At 47.4% G+C, this 16,232-nt stretch overlaps 5 protein-coding genes across 5 annotated transcripts; 3 read left to right on the forward strand and 2 right to left on the reverse strand.

Moving 5' to 3' along the window:
- Positions 1-745: 745 nt before the first annotated feature.
- N7520_005393 (ABC multidrug transporter A-2) lies at positions 746-5,345 on the forward strand (the record flags this gene model as incomplete). Its single annotated transcript, XM_057139327.1, has 5 exons — positions 746-1,239; positions 1,293-2,805; positions 2,854-4,338; positions 4,387-4,844; positions 4,922-5,345. 5 exons carry the CDS (start codon positions 746-748, stop codon positions 5,343-5,345), a joined length of 4,374 nt encoding a protein of 1,457 aa, XP_056997534.1.
- Positions 5,346-6,353: 1,008 nt separating this feature from the next.
- Positions 6,354-7,424, forward strand: N7520_005394 (putative C2H2 finger domain protein; the record flags this gene model as incomplete). The annotated part of the gene is made up of 1 exon (XM_057139328.1): positions 6,354-7,424. The coding sequence occupies one exon, from the start codon at positions 6,354-6,356 to the stop codon at positions 7,422-7,424; it is 1,071 nt and encodes a 356-aa protein (XP_056997535.1).
- Positions 7,425-10,245: 2,821 nt separating this feature from the next.
- On the reverse strand, positions 10,246-12,016 carry N7520_005395 (histidine phosphatase family protein; the record flags this gene model as incomplete). Its single annotated transcript, XM_057139329.1, has 3 exons — positions 10,246-11,584; positions 11,649-11,802; positions 11,863-12,016. 3 exons carry the CDS (start codon positions 12,014-12,016, stop codon positions 10,246-10,248), a joined length of 1,647 nt encoding a protein of 548 aa, XP_056997536.1.
- Positions 12,017-14,260: 2,244 nt separating this feature from the next.
- Positions 14,261-14,867, forward strand: N7520_005396 (trafficking protein particle complex subunit 4; the record flags this gene model as incomplete). Its single annotated transcript, XM_057139330.1, has 3 exons — positions 14,261-14,286; positions 14,309-14,431; positions 14,495-14,867. 3 exons carry the CDS (start codon positions 14,261-14,263, stop codon positions 14,865-14,867), a joined length of 522 nt encoding a protein of 173 aa, XP_056997537.1.
- Positions 14,868-15,127: 260 nt separating this feature from the next.
- N7520_005397 (proteasome regulatory particle base subunit RPN10) lies at positions 15,128-16,111 on the reverse strand (the record flags this gene model as incomplete). Its single annotated transcript, XM_057139331.1, has 4 exons — positions 15,128-15,676; positions 15,726-15,945; positions 15,995-16,033; positions 16,086-16,111. 4 exons carry the CDS (start codon positions 16,109-16,111, stop codon positions 15,128-15,130), a joined length of 834 nt encoding a protein of 277 aa, XP_056997538.1.
- Positions 16,112-16,232: the final 121 nt, after the last annotated feature.

Genomic DNA, 16,232 nt, shown 5'->3' on the forward strand with positions numbered 1-16,232 from the left:
TTATTTAGTCAGTAAGAGTCATCTGTGAAGCTAGGGTTCATACGTAGTGATGACCTGAAACATGCTTCACCATGTGAATACACGTGCTTTATGCAGGGAAACGAGTGATTATAATTGGATCAATCATTATGTAAGATATCGGAAGCATCCTAAAGAGGTCAGTGTAGTTGAATCAAATCCATGGATCCGCTCCACTTCTGCATCCACTTTAAGATGCGGGGAATACGAAACGAATACGCCACCAATCAACTCTCACTAATGATGTAGCTGACTGCGTTAAGTTTGACATTTCCTGTTCGCCTAATGACTTAAGATGACTCTTCATTCCTCTTTATATTGAAATTTGGGTCAGGGTTTCCTTGAGTCCATTCACGGGAACTTCAAGTTCCGGGGATAAAGTAGTGGATACATGGATCCGCACGTTAGATAAACCATATCGATAAGTAGATCTACTTCCATCGGGAAACCCTTTCAGGCCCCCGATGATGAACTTACAGCGAGACGCTTAATCGTCCTTTCTGCCCGGATCTTACGCCTTCCGGTATCCGGCACAACATTGCACACTTGCCCAAAAAGTAATCGCTCCTTATCGGAAAGAACTTCTCACCTTTCCTTCTCCTTTCCTTTTCCCCTCAAAGTTGTTTTGTTTTTTTGATCATGCGTTGAACTCTTCGTGAATTCTCGAGCCCCGACTTCGTTCTTCGGAAATTTCTTTACAGCTCGCGCGGTTTCGCATATCAAGAAGATGAATTCGGACGAGACCTCGGTGTCCTTGAGTGACCACGACAAAGATGAATCTGTAATCCTAGCTCAATCAGAACAAAAACGTCACCAAGAAATCACTAAGCTCGCACGCACTTTCTCACAACTCTCACAACAAAACAGCTCAGGTTCTGACGCCATCAATACCTTCCTTGATCCGTCCAATAATCCTGAGTTGGACCCTAATTCGCCCGACTTTAACTCCCGCAAATGGGTTCGCAATACCTTGCAGTTGACCCGTGACCCTGACCGTTTTCCGCGTCGCACAGCAGGCGTCTCCTTCCAGAAATTGAATGTCTTTGGTTATGGCACCGCTGCAGATTATCAGGTCAATTTTGCTAATGTCTGGCTGAAGATGCTGGATGGTGTGCGGCATATGGTTGGCCTGGGAAAGAAAGTGCGCATTGACATCCTCCGTGACTTTGAAGGAATCGTGGAGCATGGTGAGATGTTGGTAGCTTTAGGTCGACCGGGCAGGTAATCTTGAACTTTCACACCCTTTTTCAGAAGTAACACTAACACGTGCTTAGTGGATGTTCCACACTCCTTAAGACCATTGCGGGTGAGACACATGGTCTCTTTCTGGGTGACGGAGTCGATGTACAGTATGAAGGTATCACATGGGAGCAGATGCACAGTCGCTTCCGTGGTGAAGTCATTTATCAGGCTGAGACGGAAATTCATTTCCCTCAGTTGACCGCCGGAGAAACATTGTTTTTTGCGGCTGCAGCACGTACACCGGCCAATCGTCTGCCTGGTGTGACGCGTGATCAGTATGCCTTGCACATGCGGGATGTGACGATGGCCATGCTTGGACTCTCCCACACCGTCGACACCAAGGTGGGAAATGATTTCATTCGCGGTGTCTCTGGAGGTGAGCGAAAGCGCGTCAGTATTGCCGAGACAACACTATGTGGCAGTCCTTTACAGTGCTGGGATAACAGTACGCGTGGACTGGATAGCTCTACTGCGCTGGAATTTGTGAAGAACCTTCGGCTGTCTACAGAGTACAGTGGTACTACTGCTGTCGTTGCGATCTACCAGGCTAGCCAGTCTATCTATGATCTCTTCGATAAGGCGATTGTCCTTTACGAGGGGCGCCAGATCTACTTTGGCAAAGCTCAAGATGCGCGTCGCTTCTTCATCGAAATGGGCTTTAACTGTCCCGATCGACAAACCACTGCGGATTTTCTGACTTCGCTTACCAGTCCATCGGAACGTGAGGCTCGTCCAGGCTTCGAAAATCGAATCCCCCGTACACCAGATGAGTTTGCAGCTCGTTGGAAAGCAAGTCCCGAGCGAAAGCAACTTCTTCAGCAAATCGCCGACAAGACGGCTCAGAATCCAGTTGAAGGGCGTCGGTTTGAGCAATTCAGTCACTCTCGCGCAGCTGAGAAGGTCAAGAGCTCACGCGCTGCCTCTCCGTACACCCTTTCATATCCTATGCAGGTCAAGCTCTGTCTCTGGCGCGGATTCCTACGATTGAAGGGCGACATGAGCATGACATTGGCATCTGTGATTGGTAACTCGGTTATGGGCATCATCATCGCAACAGTTTTTGTAGGCCTCGAGCCCAACACTAACAGCTTCTTCCAACGCGGTGCACTACTTTTTTTTGCTGTCCTGTTGAACGCCTTCGCTAGTGCTTTGGAAATCATGACCCTGTGGCAACAGCGGCCCATTGTAGAGAAACACTACAAGTACGCCCTGTATCATCCGTCTGCTGAAGCCATCAGCTCTTACATCGTCGAGCTGCCGTCCAAATTATTGATTGCCATCTTTTTCAACATTATCATCTACTTCATTGCTGATCTTCGTCGGACAGCCGGTCACTTCTTTATCTTCTTTTTATTCTCATTCACCACCACTTTGGTAATGTCGAATCTTTTCCGATGGATCGGAGCCGCGTCCCGAGCCATGGCCCAAGCTATGGTTCCGTCCTCAATCTTCATGATGATGCTGGTAATTTATACGGGCTTTGCTATTCCAACTCGAGATATGCATCCTTGGTTCAGGTGGTTGAACTGGCTTAATCCTATTGCGGTAAGAATTCCGGAAACAAACTACAAGTCCTATACTAATCTCTAACAGTACGCATTCGAATCATTGATGGTCAACGAATTCAGTGATCGGGACTTTCCTTGCTCCTCCTATGTTCCCCAGGGCCCTGGTTACCAAAATGCCCCACGGAACTCGACAATCTGCAACACAAAGGGCGCAGTCGCGGGTCTGGATTATGTCAGTGGAGACGCATACATCAACACCACGTACCAGTATTCTAAGGGTCACCTGTGGCGGAACTTTGGAATTCTTGTTGGGTTTTACGTCTTTCTACTGATCCTCTACGTTATCACGGCCGAGTACAGTCGAGCTAAACCATCCAAAGGCGAGATCTTGGTTTTCCCTCGCGGCAAGATTCCTGCCTTTGTGAAGAATGGTAGCAGCGGAGATTCGGAGACTGGGCTCGCGGAGAAAACCCAGATTGGCGAGGCTCAGGATCAGACTGCCAAGTTGGCTAAACAGACCTCTATCTTCCACTGGGAAAATGTTTGTTATGACATCAAGATCAAAGGCAAACCCCGACGTATCCTTGATGGCGTGGACGGCTGGGTAAAGCCTGGTACCTTGACTGCCCTGATGGGTGTGACAGGTGCGGGTAAGACCTCATTGCTCGACGTGCTCGCTGACCGTGTGACCATGGGAGTGATCACCGGTGATATGCTCGTGGATGGTAGGCAACGTGATGGCTCTTTCCAGCGCAAGACAGGCTATGTTCAACAACAGGACCTGCATTTGGAGACTAGCACGGTCCGTGAAGCTCTCATCTTTAGTGCGCTCCTCCGTCAGCCTCACAAGACCCCCTATGACGAGAAGATTGCCTACGTTGAGGAAGTCATCAAGATGCTTGATATGGAAGAATACGCAGAAGCAGTTGTTGGTATCCTGGGTGAAGGATTGAACGTGGAACAACGCAAGCGACTGACCATTGGCGTGGAGATTGCGGCTAAGCCGGACTTGTTGCTGTTTTTCGATGAACCAACCTCCGGTCTTGACAGCCAAACCGCCTGGTCTATCTGCTCGTTGATGCGCAAGCTTGCCGATCACGGCCAGGCTGTTCTCTGTACCATTCACCAGCCCTCGGCAATCCTTATGCAACAGTTTGATCGGCTTCTGTTCCTTGCGAAGGGTGGTCGCACGGTGTACTTTGGTGACCTGGGTTCTAACATGCAGACTCTGATCAAGTACTTTGAGAACAAAGGCTCGATCAGTTGTCCACATGACGCAAACCCTGCTGAATGGATGCTCGAAGTGATTGGTGCTGCCCCTGGCTCCCATGCGGATCGCGACTGGGCCGATGAATGGACCACTAGCCCTGAACGAGTGGTGGTCCGAGAAGAATTGACCAAGATGAAACAGGAGCTCTCCCAGAAAACGGTGGCGCTCGCAACGACTGGGTACGGAGAATTTGCAACTCCAATTTGGTACCAGTTCCTGGTCTGTATTCGTCGGATGTTTCAGCAGTACTTTCGTAGCCCCGGATACCTCTACTCGAAGACTGCGATGTGTGTCTTACCGGTAAGTTTGGAGTGACTGAATGATATCCCTTTTACTAACCTTCTACAGCCTCTCTTTATCGGCTTCAGTTTCTGGCGTGAACCGAACACTCAACAAGGCCTGCAGAACCAGATGTTTGCTATTTTCATGCTTCTGATCATCTTCCCCAATTTGGTCCAACAGATGATGCCCAGTTTCTGCGTGCAGCGCTCGCTGTACGAAGTGCGGGAACGGCCCTCCAAGGCGTACTCTTGGAAAGCGTTCATGCTCGCAAGTATCTTTACGGAACTGCCGTGGAACATCATCATGGCCATCCCCGTGTATTTCTCGTGGTATTACCCGATCGGACTGTACCGCAATGCAGCCGGCACGACGGCAGCACGGGGTGGAACCATGTTCTTGATAATCTTGATCTTCCTCATGCTCGCGTCGACTTTTAGCTCGATGGTTATTGCGGGAATTGAGACGCCCGAGACGGGCAGCAATATCGCGCAATTAATGTTCTCTCTTTGTTTAGTTTTCAATGGGTTAGTCTGCCCCATTTTCCGATTCCCCGAACCCTGGTACTTTCCGTGATCTTCGTCCGCTTACTCATCTTGTCTAGTGTCCTCGCGAGTCCCACCCAGTTGCCCCGATTCTGGATCTTCATGTACCGCGTCTCGCCCTTCACATACCTAGTCTCAGCGGTCCTGTCCACTGGACTGGCAGGGAGTACCGCGCATTGCTCCGATATCGAGGTCCTCACCGTCTCGCCACCTTCTGGACAGACTTGCTCGGCGTATCTGGACTCCTACGTGAATACTTACCACTCGACCCTGCTCAATGGGGACGCAACGGAAAACTGTCGACTCTGTGCTATCTCCACTACAGACCAATTCCTGGCTGCACTCAACATTTATTTTAGCGACCACTGGCGGAATATCGGCTTGCTCTTTGCTTATATTGCTTTCAATATTTTCATGGCCGTCTTCCTCTATTGGTTGATTCGGGTACCGAAAAATTGGTCCCGCAAGGTCAAGCGGGAGTGAGCGACTTCACATTCTCCACTCGTGGGGGCGGATTTTAAGTCAAGGTCCGTGGCCCGATCGATTGGCTCCATATGAAATATGTATTATGTACTACCTAAGTAGTAGTCATTATTTTACTCCTGTATCTCAAGATCAATCAAAGTCGATCAGTGACCAGTATCACTGTTTAAGTCAAATTCCTATGCAGCACAGAGTAAAAAACCAACGTGTCGCTCTCACTTACCCCTTTATCTTTGACTTTGACCCGGAAAATCATTAAGCGGCTCATCTCGGATGAACCAGTCATGAGCTTGTGGGGGCCGTTTTACCTCACCCAGTTGACTCAGGACTCAGGAGACAATTAAATCATAGAAATGTTGGCTGTGGTGAATTTATTCGATTTACCTTTCAGTAACAAGTGGATATTCGTACTATTTCTGTCTAACATCCTCGGTGATCTTCGGGCATGAAACTCACGGGAGTCCGTGGGTAGGGTTTAGTGGAGAATTCAATGGAATTTTACCTGGATCATTTGGGGTCCAAGTAGATCCTTCATCATCCATGTTTGTTGAATGAACGATAATCTCCGCACTAGACGGTGTGATTATCTGTTAATTATGGGCCTTTTATTCTTACACGTAGCCCATTCTCGCAGGTCCGAGTTCAGTCTCCGCTCCTTTCTTTTACCTCATTGGCCCCAACTTGAGGCTCATCCAGACCCCGATCCACTGTGACTGAACTTATGCGCCGTTGGGAATGAATACTAGCTTGGACTCTGATGTAACTTGGCCATTATTTATACCTTCCCTTTGTCACCTTTTCTTTTGACTTTTTTACACCCTGTACCTGTACCCTTTTTTCCCTTTAGGGCTATAGATGATGGATTACCCTTTTATCAACATGCCTATGTCCCAGACATACATCTTTGATCCTTCTCTAGATCCATTCACTCATGCTTCCTCTCAATTCCACCTTTCGCCCCTGGAACCAAAATCTGATTTACCCCAACCCGGGGAAAATTCCTTCAACATGACATACTACCCCGATTTCTCGTGGAATGGCGCCCTCTCAACAATCTCGGATCCCCAAAGTCCCCACAGCAGTAGCGAAAGTACCCTAGGAATGAACCGCATCACATCACCAGCATTTTGCCAAGAGGAGATACTCCCCGTGGACGAGTATCCCGCGCCCAACCAACTCCTCGATATCGACTCAAATCTCCTCCCTAAGCATAACGCACTCGATCATCTCTCGCCTTATACCGATTTTGACGCTTGGTCGGGTAGCCAGTCGGATCGAAATATCTCGCCAGAGCAATGGTCCCCTCTTCTTCCTAAGGATGCCGCCCTCCCGCAACCTGACCGTCGCTCAAAGCGACCGGTAGAAGCTTCGAGGGGGGTTCGCAAAGAGCGCAAACCTACTTCTGTACCTAGTCGAAGGCGGCGAGGGACTGGTACAAATGATATGAGGACATTCGTGTGCAGTTTTGCGCCTTATGGTTGTGAGAGTACCTTTGTTTCAAAAAATGAGTGGAAGCGACATGTTACCTCGCAGCATTTACAGTTGGGGTTTTATCGTTGTGATGTTGGGAAATGTAATTCTCAACACCAGACACATTTCCTCTCCATATCGACTTTGCCAGCTACGGTTTCTACTTTGACATCTACATCGAAATCTAACGCGAAAGCGACATCGAGCATATCTTCACCTCCACCGGGGCAATCAAATGATTTCAACCGCAAAGATCTCTTTACGCAACACCATCGCCGTATGCATGCACCCTGGCTACAATCCGGAAGACGAGAGCCAACCGGATCTGAGCAAAGTGACTTCGAAGCTGGGCTGGAGGAGGTACGTCAGCGCTGCTGGCATGGTCTACGGACACCGCCCTTGCAGAGTCATTGTGGATTTTGTAGGGAGGGGTTTTCGGGCGAGGGAAGTTGGGACGTGCGCATGGAGCATATTGGTCGCCACTTTGAGAGGGAGGATCGACGTGCTCTTGGGGTTGAAAGGGAGGATCTGGCTTTGAGGGAGTGGGGGCTTGAGCAGGGGATACTGGTTCTTGTTGATGGGGTTTGTCGGTTGGCTTCTTTGATATAATTTCAATATTGGATGGGCTATTATGATCCTGGTTTGGATATCTGATTTGGTGTTGGGGTGTACATGTATTTTGGACTTAACGTATATATTTGAGATGTCAGACACCTTTCGGCATCATGAATACCTAGGTACAGGCTATAAATATTATGTACTATGCATGGTCTACTCCGTACATCATACTATTCACTCTGGTCAACAGATGTAGTAAGCCAAGTATTACCGAGGTTCAGGGATCACAATCCTGCCCAGGTGGAACTATTGATCAGTACAACCAAACTCAGTAAATTCCCTAACACCGACACCGATATATCCGACACACCCGCTAATTTCTGACGGTGGTAGGCCTGATATATCTGGATCTGCCTGGTCATGCGGAGGAGTTTTATAAAAAGCACAAAAATGGGGTATCTGTCAGTCTAATTGGGAATACTTGCATGGATAAAGCAGGCTATACACTCGATCGACATGAACTCTTCGCTCCGTCGAATGTACGAACTTACTGGCAGCTGGTCATAGGTTCAAGGTTGTTGGACTCGTGAGCACTAATTTAGACTGCATACCACGTTTTGACCACGTTTCCCTTCTGTTTTCTGGGTCTTCTGTCAAAGTATAATCGGAAGACCGTGTGATCCTGATGTGATCCTGCGTTCTTTTCCGTAGATCTCTTTCATTTTTATATGCCACGTTTCTCTCTGTATGTGTCTGTTTCTTTTTATATCTTTCCATCCATGGATACGAATTACGCATTTCTAGATTAGGTATCTGAGTTGCAGGTCTTTTGACACATTTAAAGGGGTCCGAGGGTCACTCGAGATGATTGGTCGGCTCGGAAGACGATGGTTCAAGACTAGAATCCGAATCTCCTGCACATGTGTGTGAATCTACCGATCTGTCCATTCATTTAGGTATTCTAAACCGATAGAAATTGGAAAAGTTGCGTAAAAAAATGAACACCTAAACCCAGACCTATCCTGAGGGGTATTCAAGTGATTTCTCTCGCTTCGCTCAAGTCCTGATCATATGTATATATTAGGGAGTATTTTCAAAGATCGTAGGATATTAACGATCTTTTTATAATAGCTTTAAGTATAGGTTTAACGACAGCTTCAACAGTAGCTTTAGCCTTTAGCGATAGCTTTAGAGAAAGGTTTAATGAATCTGATGCCTTTAACGATAGCTTTGATCAGAGATTTAATAATAGGTTTAACCATTTAATGATATAGGCTTCATCAGGACACAAGTTGGACCCAACCCAACCCAACCTAACCCTTGGGGCCCCAATTGGGTCGCGAACATAACAATTATGCCTAGATTCTATCACTGCATAAAATCAGAGATTTGGCGCTAGTAGCAACGTAGAGCCGCTGAGCGTGCTGTCATCACATTCGCACAAACTCCCACGTATATACATCGTTATCTCCAAATAAATGTCGAGCTTGTCTCGTATATCAGCATATATAAAGGTTTATATGTCATACCAGCTGCCATCTAGCTAATAGAAATTAGATAGACTGATATCTCTTAAGCATATATGTACGTACGTACTCATAAGGCTTTTCTTAAGTAGATGATGAAATTAAATATGTTTTCTGTGCATAAAAACACATCTCTCATAGCTAGAGAGCATTAGGCGTATAGATCAAAAAGATTATCAAAAAAAAATCGAAAAAATCATGTTTTTGTGCTCAAATCCGTCATCCTCCCTACTTTTTCGCTTCCTCCCTGACATCCGTAGTTGGGTATTCACATCCGGTAGCTGCTGAACCTCCTCAGCCTCACTGCCGTTATCCTCCTCCTCCTCCTCCTCCTCTTCGTCAACATCGTGCTCCTCGGTATCACTAATAACACTTACCTCAGGGTCATCCCGCCTTTCATCATTATCTTCCTTTGCTGCTTCATTTTCATCAAAGGAAGAGAATTTCTCAAGCTCCTTTATTTGCTGCTCTTCAAGATCAAATCTTGAAATACAAAGAAAAATCATCAGCTCCTCAATTATTTCAGTCTTCCTGCGGCTACGGCGATAATGGCAGATATCCCAAGCAGTATTAAATAGTCGCTCCACACCAGCGCCTGTTGCTTGGATTGAGAGGATATCCCGTGCAAAGGTAGATATTGGAGGGAAATGCCCTTATCGCTAAGCGGACTGCACGCTTCTTCCTCGCTTCCTACTCGCCACCAAGCGGCCCACATACCTACTCCTACCGGCACTGATACCCGACGACGACAGCGCAAACGACCAATGACACCCACATACACACACACACACACACACACACACACACACACACACACATATATATATATATATATATATATATATAGGGCCTCTCTCTCTGTAGTCTCTCTCTCTCTGAGTATGCTGCAAAGAGTCAAAACGGGCGGGGCAGGCGCCGTCTGGGGAACCGATAGTCAGCGACTCTGTTACTATACCGCACTCTTATTCCGCACTCTCAAACCACCCTCTTTGATACTATTGATAGGGTGAGCTGCTCCGGTGCCTTATTAAGTTAGCTTTCTTGCGCGGTCCTGGGGGATCTACAGTGGTATCTACAGTGGGATTCAATGGAATATACAGTGGGGACTTGGGCCAGGACCTAGCGATGAGTCACGAGGGATATCGGATGGATTTAGATGGTGATGAGCAAGCTGGTGGGCGTGTTGACATGTGAGCAGGAAAGTTAGCTAGTTAGGCGCCGTTACGGCCGCTGAAGAGCCCCTTATAGTGGCTCATATTCGAGTGTAATGCATCTTTCTTTCTTTCTTTTTGAATACCCAGGTCAATTGTCGCTCAAATTTCCCAATAGGCTGGTTTTGGAGGGTCCTAAGTAGGAACACCATCAGTGACAGTGCCGAATCCGCCATAGGTCCAATTTCCATTGCACGTATAATCGAATTTCGATTTTTCCAGACTCTCCTTCTGGATCCTCATGAAGGTGTCGAGCTCACACCAACCATCGTCTCGGTATTCACAGGCTGAGAAACTAGCGTGTAAGGGCACAGTGCGCTGGTTTAGCAGAACATGGATGTAGGTGGTTTCATTCGTGCCAGAGACGTATACATCCTTGGCATTGCGTTCCTTGGTACTGCGCTTCGTGGAAACCATACCGGGGGCCTTGATGATCTCAATATTCATGCGACCGGCAAATGGAACGATTTTACTGCTCTGGAATTGATGGTTGGCGGGGGGTCCGGATCCGGGCAGAAGCTCCTTAAACTGCTCAAAGCCAAGGGCTGTTAGAGTAGTAACGATTCCGCCGTCGTGGGTGAAGTCCAGATAAAGGCTTTGGATAGGGAAGGTCTCTGGGTTAGTATCGAGGGTCATATTAGCGTCGGTTTCGGTATTCTCAAGGAGATGACCCTCGATACGTGCGATGAATTCTTCTACCCAGGCAATTCCCTGGGCACGACCGGTGGGGCTCTGGAATCCAACCGTCTGAGCGAACGATAGATCCGAATAGTATGCAAACCCTTCCCACTCCTCATAGGTAAATAGCTGGCAGATCTCACTCCAGCCCAAAGCGACTGTTTCGGCACTGCATAGCATCTGGGCGTTATAAGAATCGCTAGTGGTCCAGTTGTAGTCACCGGCCCACTGCTGGAGTGCGATAGTTCGGTCTTTGAGGTATATAGCTTCCCACTCCTTATATGGTAAGGCCATCGCTGATGATTCCTGATACGTAAGTGCATTGGCACACCCATATGTACCGATGAGGGAGTTATTGAACCCCGCCTCCTCAATGATCGGAAGGAGATTTGCATTCTCTGTCCACTCTAGTCCAAAGAAGCCAGCTAAAAAGTTCTCAGCGCTCTTTAACATCCGATCGGATGTAGTGGTGCGAGCGACAAGCTTAGTGCTATTATTGTATAATTGGCCGTAGTTATACCAGTTTAGCACGCCACTTTCGAACAGTTCCTGGCGACCAAGTGGAACTAGAGAATTCTCCCCTAGGCTGTATGTGTAGTCGTTAAAAAAAGCCAGTTCTCCAGTGAATCTAGTACTGGCGGTCGCATTGGCGATTTCTGCCGCCCAGGTACTAAGACTGTTGTCACCGGGATACCGGGATCCATGGCGGTGCAACATATGCATCTGAGTAATGTTAGCGCCCTTGGGAAGAGGGTATTCGTCTACCCCAAAGCCTTCTTCGGGCGAGTGATAGGGGCTGTTTTAAAACTTATGTCAACATTAAGAAAAGATAGAAAAGCTCCAGATGATAGAATACCCACCCTTCATTGCCCATGATATGGAATATGTCTCGTCCATTAGCACCCTTGATAGGTTCCGATGTCTGCAATGGGGAGTTGGGAGCATAGCTGACACCTGAGAAGGTGACTGGGTTGACCTCGACGAGGAACGGAGCGATACCAGTTTCTACAGCCCCTATCCATCTCATCTGTTAGTTTGTGATCAGGTAGCCTCTGAGTCATAGATTGAAGATACCTGCATATGATTCTGGACTCGTCTGGAACCAATTCGGCCCCGTGCTGGTGCTGGTGCTAGTGACCAAAGTGGTTGTAGTAGCCCGCGGCTCGATGACGGCTGCTTTAGCCCTTGAGACTACTGCCACGAGAGAGATGATTGAGCGAGCCAACATATTGAGTGACAGGAGAAACAAGACATTCAATTGGAGAGTTGATGCTGCATTTTGAAATTCACTAAATCATCAAAGATAACTGGTCCATTTTATAGTTATTCTCATTTCTCTAAGTTCGACAGGCCCGCATACTCTCCCACTCGTAAACCTATTCGGAGTAACGGAGTCTATTCTGGAGTAGCTCAGTCGAGTCTGGAGTACCGAAAAAAATTTACGTGGTAACAAGTGAACACAGCTTGCGGCCGCACGTGGGGATCCATCGAATTGGTGAGGCTCCGCATTCGCGAGTTTAGCGCATTTGCCGGATAGCACGTGGGGTGTACAATACGCTACCATGCTTTTGATGCGCATCTGATGCTTCTCAATTACTGCTGCACAATGCCCCATATAGAGTTTCAGATAAATTCCCTTGTCCTGGTTTAACTGAAAGCGTGGTCCCGGTTTGAGCTTATCGGGTTTTGTCGGATACTCTGAACGAGCAAGACCCAATTAGCCTGGAATCGACCCAATTTCTATTTTACTTTAAACTAGTCTTCAGTAAGGCCGAGTAAATGCCTATACTAGTAATAGTGGTTTCTCTTTACACTACGTCCCGAAGCTAGTGCGACCACCTCTACTCTTCCACTATTCCTTGGGAATAGTCCCACTAATTATCAATATTCCTATATTAGTATCAGTACCCTAGCTTACCAACATTAAAATATGATCATTTTCTTGCAAATATATTAGCGATTTAAGGAATTCTATTATAATGCAAATCAAACAATCACTAGGGCTGGTAGATACCTAGAGAATCCGGTAGGTATTAACCTAGTAATAGGTCATATATAGTGGAGTTAACCCCAGTACTAATTACTCATAATTAGTAGTAAACCCTTATGCAGAGATATTAAGATCTAAGGTTACATCACCTTGTGTGGCGTGCTGAACTGGTATAACTACGACTAACTATACAACAATAACACTAATCTTATCGTTCGCACCACTACATCCAATCGGATGTCAAGGAGCGCCGAGAACTATTTAGCTGGCTTCTTTGGACTAGAGCGGATAGAGAATGCAAATCTCCTTCCGATCATCGAGGAGGCGGGGTTCAATAACTCCCTTCTCAGTACATATGGGTATGCCAATGTACTTAAGTATCAGGAAGGCAATTTATTCTTAATTGAGGCAAGGTCTTAGACTTGAAACGAAAAATCTGAGGTTCACAATCAAAGTCCTCCAAACATTACTACCCACTTAGCAATGTTATACGTTCAGCATATTTGATTGCATACAACTGCCCACATATCATTTCTTTAAACTTGGTGACAGAAGCCGGACTAGGCCTTGGCCTCGACTTCGTCCAACAACTAATCGAGTATAAGAACGATGTATTTGCATTCTTCGCGATTTGTCCTGGTGTAAGTTTCTCAAGTTTTTATTCTTTTTATCTTTCAATAACCTTCGACACAGTGGGTCAAAACTGACATGGGAAGCCAATTAGCGCAACTTGGAGTTGACACCAGGATCAAGGCAGTCCTTGATATTCTCGACAAGGATGCAGTGGAAATCAATGGGAAGTTCCGTAAACTTCTCATCCCAGGAGTGGAAAACGCCGAGGATCTCCACAAGTATGATGGGGCTAAGATTCCATGGTAAAACTACATAGCGCTCCAAGAGCTATGTGAAGTCAACGTAATCTAAAATTCAAGCTCAGAATATCTCATTGAAGACACCGTCTGCCATAATAATATGATTCATCTGAATTCAGGCTCAGAATGAGGACCTCATCTTTCGGTGTAAACAGACTTTGGAGCTTGGGTAGAAAATGAAAGTTCGAAATGTCACTTATTTCCATTTCCTGTTTTATTTATATGGGAATGTCAATTATTTCATATCCTGTTCTATTTATATTTCAAAATGTTATCAAGACATAGAATGTTTGAATGTTTGTAGTCCCTTATTTGGTGGGTCATCTATAATCTAGACAGCCCCGAGTTGAGGGATCGTATATTGGCTGATATCCCCACTTCCGTCACTAGCGTTACTCAAGATAAACAGGTGCCGACCTCGAATCCCCGCGACTCCGACCAAGCTCATGCATTACATTACCATGAGAATTTAGATTCTCCAATTCCAACAGCCTTCATTCCTCATTGTTTCTCCTTCTTATACTATTCCGACCCTAAGCCACCAGGCATGCCATAATCGCAATTACCCCTATCCTCCAACCACGTCTGCAACTGCACTCATTACGGCATTATGTGCGTCCCCCGAAGCTACCACGAGTGCTCAACTAACACTCTCCAGGACCGTCTTCTCCCTCATCATCATCAACAAGGCCGGCGGTCTAATCTACCAACGCGAATTCCAAGCCGGTCTGCACAAGCTCTCCACAAACGACTACCTCGTTCTCGCTGGTACCTTTCACGGGTAAATAATCTCCTACCTGCTCATCCCAGCGCTACCTATCTGACAACCATTGATTTGCTTCAGTGTCCACGCAATCACTCGCTCCATTACGCCTAAAATTCCGCTCCAAACAACCGCCTCCCCGGTCCCCTCCTCACCCGGGACAAATCCCCCTCCCACATCCGGATACAGCTACCCTGTCCCAGGTGTCCCTGTCTCGGGTCTCGAACAGCTTGAGACGGATAAGTTTCGCTTAACCTGTTTCCAGACTTTGACGGGAACGAAGTTTCTGCTTTTTACAGATCCTGTTACAGGGAGTGTGGACTCCATCATCAATAAGATTTATGAGCTGTATGCGGATTACGTTATGAAAAATCCGTTTTATCAACTTGAGATGCCGGTGCGCTGTGAGGCCTTTGATCGGCATCTTGGGGCTTGGTTGAGGGGGCGGACATAGTTCGGGTTACCTTGTATGCTGGTGGGTATCCTGGGATCATGACTTTATGACTAGACATTTCTTCCTGTTGTTTATGTTTTGGCGGTACGAACTGGAAGCTTACTCCGGCTTTGTGCTTAATACCAATTGCATCGATATTTCCCTCCCTTATCTAGAACAGTGTCTATAGGAGTTGTTCGAGTATACAAAATACGAAAACACAACAAAAGAGTAAACGCCGGGTATGCATCAGATCGTTTCCACAAGAAAGCTCAGGCAATCTACGCAGTGTCCATCTTGTCGTCATCTTTCTTGTCGCTGGATTCGCCCTGACCTTCCTCGGGAATGCCACCCAATTCCGTCTTACCATCCTGCGCCTCACGATCGCGCTTCTCCTTGTCCAAGCGGTTCTTCTCCTCCTCGAGCGATAACCGCAGAGCGAATGCCAATTCGGGATCATTCTCTGCCGCATCCTCAAAGTTGAAGCCACCGGCATCACCACCCTCACCACCGGACGGGGCAGTGGTTCCAGCACCCTCGCCTGCCAGGATCGGAGTCTGCTGGAGCTCCTCGCTGAGCAGGTGAGGACCCGGTGGGATGATGGCCAGGTATGAGCCCTCGCCACCCGTCACGTTGTCCACGAAGGCCTCGAGCTTCTTGGTCTGGTCGGATTCCAGGTCGCCGAATGCCACCACGTCCACCGAAACGTTGGATTTCTTCAATTTCTTAGCGAGTTTGACGAGGGTCTTCTCGTCTTCTTCGATGGGAGAGCATGAGAATACGATGATGCGTTGCCGTTGCGACTTCTCGGATCGGTGCTTAAGTGCCAACTGTATTGTATATCAGTATTGCCCTGCTGTGCTGCTGGTGAATACTTACGGCTGCAACCTGAATGCTAGAGCTGAGATGCGCAGTGCCGCCGATTTTTGTCTCGTGCAGACCAGCTAGGATACCGCCAAAGTCTGTCGTAAATGTTGATAGGACCTCGGGGCCCTTGCCGCCCATGCTCATCAGGCCGACGGCCGACTGCGGGTGTACGCGCATCTTGACGCTGTGAATAATGCTCACGGCATCGATTTGAGCTTGCCATCGGGTCGATCTGAGATTATTAGATGATTTGATCGAAATGAGGGGGTTGACAAGCTCACGTGTAGTCTCCATTGCGACTGCTTTCGCTGTTGTCGACACTGCGGAAGAGGTCAGTGATGCTATGAGCTTGCGGGGGACACAATGACGAACATGATCATCGTAGCTTCGAGAGACATGGTGGCGGTGTGATCGATGGAGCTGAGAGATAAAGGGTGTGGGGATGAGCGAGAGAAGAGATGGTCCTTAACGGAGTCCTAAGTCGCTGATGACGATGGAAGGTAGAGCTCGGTTCTGCCG

The sequence above is a fragment of the Penicillium odoratum genome, assembly GCF_028828045.1.
Source record: "Penicillium odoratum strain IBT 22623 chromosome Unknown utg000004l_segment0_segment0, whole genome shotgun sequence".
Taxonomy (NCBI): Eukaryota; Fungi; Ascomycota; class Eurotiomycetes; order Eurotiales; family Aspergillaceae; genus Penicillium; species Penicillium odoratum.